Consider the following 4963-nt stretch of genomic DNA (forward strand, 5'->3'; position numbering starts at 1 on the left):
CATAAAACAGATCCAGATATGCCAGAACTTGTGGATGACAGTGATAATGGCGAAGAGCTGGTCGAACCACCAAAAGAAGGGGACTTTGCTGATTTTCAATGCCTTGTAGTTCGCCGAACCCTTAACATCCAGATGAAAGATGATGACAACCAAAGGACCAATATTTTCCATTCTCAGTGTTTTATTAAAGGTAACTTATGTTCACTCATTATTGATAGTGGGAGTTGCTCGAATGTAGTGAGTAGCTATTTGGTGGATTCTTTAAAGTTGCCTTGTACCAAGCACCCTAAGCCATATCACCTTCAGTGGCTTAAGGAATGTTTTGAAGTTAAAGTTACGAAACAGTCATTGGTCACTTTTAAGCTCGGCAATTATGAGGATGAAGTATGGTGTGATGTGGTCCCAATGCATTCGGCACACTTGCTCCTTGGACGACCTTGGCAATTTGATCGTGATGTTACACACCAAGGTAAGCTTAATCGATCCTCCCTTGTGTTTAAAGGTAGGAAATTCACGTTTGCTCCTTTAAATTCCACTGATGTATACAAAGATCAATTGAAGATAATGAAATTTTGTGAAGGGGTAAGGGAGAAAGGGCAAGTACAAAAGACAGAGAGAAAAGAGGCTAGTAGTAAAAAAAGTCAAAATTTCAAAAGCCCATAGGTGAGTGAATCCACAAGTGGTAAAATGAGCGGAAAAAAATTTTTGGCAACAAAAAAAGATGTGAGGAGAGCCCTACTCAATAAACAGCCTTGTATCCTTGTGAGGTTTAGGCAAAATTATTTATCTTTATCTAACATTGACGAAAATTTTCCTAGTGTGTTTCAGTCTCTTTTGCAGGATTATGAGGATGTTTTTAGTGAGGCCCCAAAAGGGTTACCACCTTTAAGAGGGATAGAGCATCAAATTGACTTAGTACCTGGAGCTTCAATACCAAATCGACCAGCCTATAGGTGCAATCCCGAGGAGACAAAGGAATTGCAAAGGCAAGTTGAGGAATTACTAGACAAAGGGTACATTCGTGAGAGCCTAAGCCCTTGTGCCGTTCCTGTCTTATTAGTACCAAAGAAAGATGGTACGTATCGAATGTGTGTTGATTGCTGCCCAATCAACAAAATAACGGTAAAGTATCGACACCCAATTCCTAGACTTGATGATATGCTTGATGAATTACATGGTTCAGTCATATTTACTAAAATTGATTTAAAAAGCGGTTATCATCAAATTCGAATGAGGGAAGGGGATGAATGGAAAACAGCCTTTAAAACAAAATTTGGATTGTATGAATGGTTAGTTATGCCTTTCGGCCTTACTAATGCACCTAGTACATTTATGAGATTAATGAATCATGTTTTAAGGCTTCACTTGGGTAAATTTGTAGTGGTTTATTTTGATGATATCTTAATTTATTCCAAGACATTAGATGATCATGTTTTCCATGTTAAAACCGTTTTGGATATTCTGTGAGCTGAAAAATTATTTACCAACCTTGATAAATGCACATTTTGTTGTGATAAACTAATATTCTTAGGTTTCATAGTTAGTGCTCAAGGTATTCATGTCAACGAGGACAAAGTGAAGGCAATTAAGGAGTGGCCGACTCCTAAATCGGTAACTGAGGTGAGATCTTTCCATGGTTTAGCTAGTTTTTATAGACGATTTGTCTACTATTGCTGCCCCATTGACAGAGGTTATAAAGAAATCAGTGGGTTTCAAATGGGGTGAAACCCAAGAAATGGCTTTTCAGACCTTGAAAGATAAGTTATGTTCTGCTCCTCTTCTTAAATTACCTGATTTTTCTAATACTTTTGAGCTTGAGTGTGATGCTTCAGGAATTGGAATTGGCATCGTTTTAATGCAAGATAAGCAACCTATTGCTTATTTTAGTGAGAAATTGAATGGTGCACAGTTAAACTACTCAACTTATGACAAAGAACTCTTGGCATTGGTTCGTGCACTTCAAGTATGGCAACATTATTTGCTGCCTAATGAGTTTGTCATACATACAGATCATGAATCCCTTAAATGGTTAAAGGGACAAGGTGATACGATCTCGGTTTAGTAGTTGAGTCCGAGTCGTTTGGTTCCCGATCGTAAACGAAGAAGTAGATTAGACGAGAAGGAGTTAGAATATATTTGTGTACAAAGAAGTAAGATAAGTTCGTGCAAAGTTGGATGTGGATTTGGTTTAAGTCGAAATGGTATGAATAGAATGGAAGAGTTCGTTTAGGATAATTAAGAAATGGTATTTGGTTTTGGTACGTTTTGGTATTTGGGAATTGGTACGAAATGGTATGGAATTGGTATGAAATGGTATGGTATTTGGTACGAATTGGGAATGGTTCAAAGAGGTCAAGAATGAACCAACACTAAAAAAAGTGTCGACCCGAAACTTATAGGACCTAAATGAATTGGAAATGGTTGAAAAGGACCTTGACCCGATACTTAGGAAAGTATGAACCAAAGGTATCAAAGGTGAACGCCACACTCGGGTTCAAGGAGTGATAAGTTCGGAAAAGACTCGGAAAGACGCCACTAAAAGCTTAGATAAGTCTTACGGGTCTCGAACAAAATTTGAGAGAAAATGCCTCACAAATTTGACAGCAATTCGCTAATTAAAATGTCAAAAGTTCTTTACAAAGTAAAAAAAATTCAGCTATTTATAATAATCTCCTAAGCTAGCCGAATGGTCTCTTTCAATCCTTAAGGAGTAAGCAAATGAACCACTTGAAGGTGCTAGCTAGATTCGGCTGAACTTGACAAGCTTCTAGAACTCCCATTGAACCTTGGTCACTTTGAATGGTGCATGAAGAAGTTAAATTCGGCCAATGTACATAAATGAACTCATTTAAGTTGTATCTTTTGCTGAAAAGTGACCAGCCATTAAGAGGGATTTGAATGGCCAAATGAAGTGTGAACACTCGGTTTCAAAGAGTCTTTGTGTGTGAACATTCCAAACCGAAAAGCCAAGAGTGTGAACTTCATGTGTGAACGGCATTATGCTGGTTCTTGAATCATTTAAAATCAGCTGAACATTCCTCATGCATGTAACGCCACATTCATGAACCTATGATGCATGCACCTAGCTTAAATGCTTCCACCCACATTCGGCCAACCTACACAACATGAACAAATGAATTTAGTTGATCATTATTCAGCTGAATCATATTAAAAACGAAATTTAGACAACATTAATCCAAATAATTAAAACAAAACTCAATTAATTAAACTAAGTCTAATTAATTCAGTTTGGACAAGACACATTAAAACATGTATTAAGACTTATTTATAAGCTGTAGGAATTTAATTTGACTTAATAACATGTAAGAAAAACACAATTAATCATGCATAATTAAATCCAACCAGATTTTAAACCAAATAAATAATGAATATTAATTGAGCTATAATAAACTAATTAAATGACTCAAATAATTATTTCAGCTACTATAATAAGGTCTTAATAAAATTGAGCTAGTTCGAGCTCATTGAGCTTGAAAGGAGCTGGAAACGAGCTAAATGAAGCTCCACAAAATAAGATTGAGCTACGTCTAGCTTGCAAACACGACGAGCCTCGCTTGTAGGCTGATGCAATGGCCGTTCCCAAGGGCGGGTCGTATCACAAGGTAAGTTGAGTAAACGACATGCCAGATGGGTAGAATTCATTGAAACATTCCCTTATGTGTTAAAATATAAAACAGGTAAAGATAATGTAGTTGCCGATGCTTTGTCTAGACGATATACTTTAATAACTACATTGAATGCTAAAGTTTTAGGGTTTGAACATATTAAGGAGCTCTATGATGATGATGCTGATTTCGGCCATATCTATAAGAATTGTGGACATACTACTTTTGAAAAATTTTATCTTGTAGATGGCTTTCTTTTTCGTATAAACAAGTTATGCATACCAAAGTGTTCCATGAGAGGCTTATTGATTCATGAAGCCCATAGTGGGGGTTTAATGGGACATTTTGGAGTGGCTAGAACACTAGACATCTTGCAAGAACACTTCCATTGGCCACATATGAAGAAGGATGTCGAAAAGTTATGTTCCAAGTGCATTACATGCAAACAAGCAAAATCTAAGGTAATGCCTCATGGCCTTTACACTCCTATACCGATTCCTACTTCACCTTGGGTAACTCGAACTAAGAAAGGAAGAGATAGTATATTTGTTGTTGTTGACAGGTTTTCAAAGATGTCACATTTTATTCCTTGTCACAAAACAGATGATGCTACACATGTGGCAGACTTATTCTTTAAAGAAGTGGTAAGACTTCACGGCATCCCCAAAACGATTGTTTCTGATAGAGATGTCAAATTCCTTAGCCACTTTTGGAAAGTATTGTGGGATAAGCTTGGTACTAAATTACTTTATTCTACTACATGTCACCCCTAAACTGATGGCCAAACTGAAGTAGTTAATCGAATTTTAGGGTCTTTATTGTGATCTGTTGTGGGAAAGAACATTAGAAATTGGGAAGAATGCCTACCATTTTTTGAATTTGCATATAATAGATCTATTCATTCTACAACTGGTTATTCTCCATTTGAACTCGTTTATGGTTTTAACCCACTAACAGTACTTGATCTTGCGTCATTACCTCTTGAACACATTATTAATTTAGATGGAGAATAGAAAGCTGAGTTGGTGAAATCCCTACATGAGAAGGCTAGGCAATGTTTCCAAGTACTCGAGCGGATCAACGATAATGCATATAAAATTGATCTACCTGGTGAGTACAATGTAAGTTCTACTTTTAATGTGGCTGACTTGTCCCCATTTGATTTTTCAGATTCGAGGTCGAATCTTTTTGAGGAAGAGGGGAATGATACGAGTCTCCAAGGCCCAACCCAAGAACGCGATGGGCTCAAATTACCACAAGGCCCAATAACGAGAGCAAAGGCCCGACAAATGCATTCCAAACTAAATGGGACCATTCAAGAGTTTGTTAGCAAGGCC

General features: G+C 37.2%; 1 protein-coding gene across 1 annotated transcript in view; it reads left to right on the forward strand.

Annotated features, from left to right (window-relative positions):
- LOC121216101 (uncharacterized) overlaps positions 1 to 3988 on the forward strand; it is a gene marked incomplete at its 3' end in the record, with an annotated part of 71593 nt that extends 67605 nt beyond the window's left edge. Inside the window, exons 2-5 of the mRNA XM_041091398.1 lie at positions 747 to 1369; positions 1532 to 1611; positions 2036 to 2042; positions 3624 to 3988. Of these exons, the coding sequence (XP_040947332.1) occupies positions 747 to 1369; positions 1532 to 1611; positions 2036 to 2042; positions 3624 to 3988 (1075 nt within the window). The remainder of the gene's footprint in view (positions 1 to 746; positions 1370 to 1531; positions 1612 to 2035; positions 2043 to 3623) is intronic.
- Between the last annotated feature and the right edge of the window lie 975 nt (positions 3989 to 4963).

The sequence above is a fragment of the Gossypium hirsutum genome, chromosome D04 (assembly GCF_007990345.1).
Source record: "Gossypium hirsutum isolate 1008001.06 chromosome D04, Gossypium_hirsutum_v2.1, whole genome shotgun sequence".
NCBI classification, from domain to species: domain Eukaryota; kingdom Viridiplantae; phylum Streptophyta; class Magnoliopsida; order Malvales; family Malvaceae; genus Gossypium; species Gossypium hirsutum.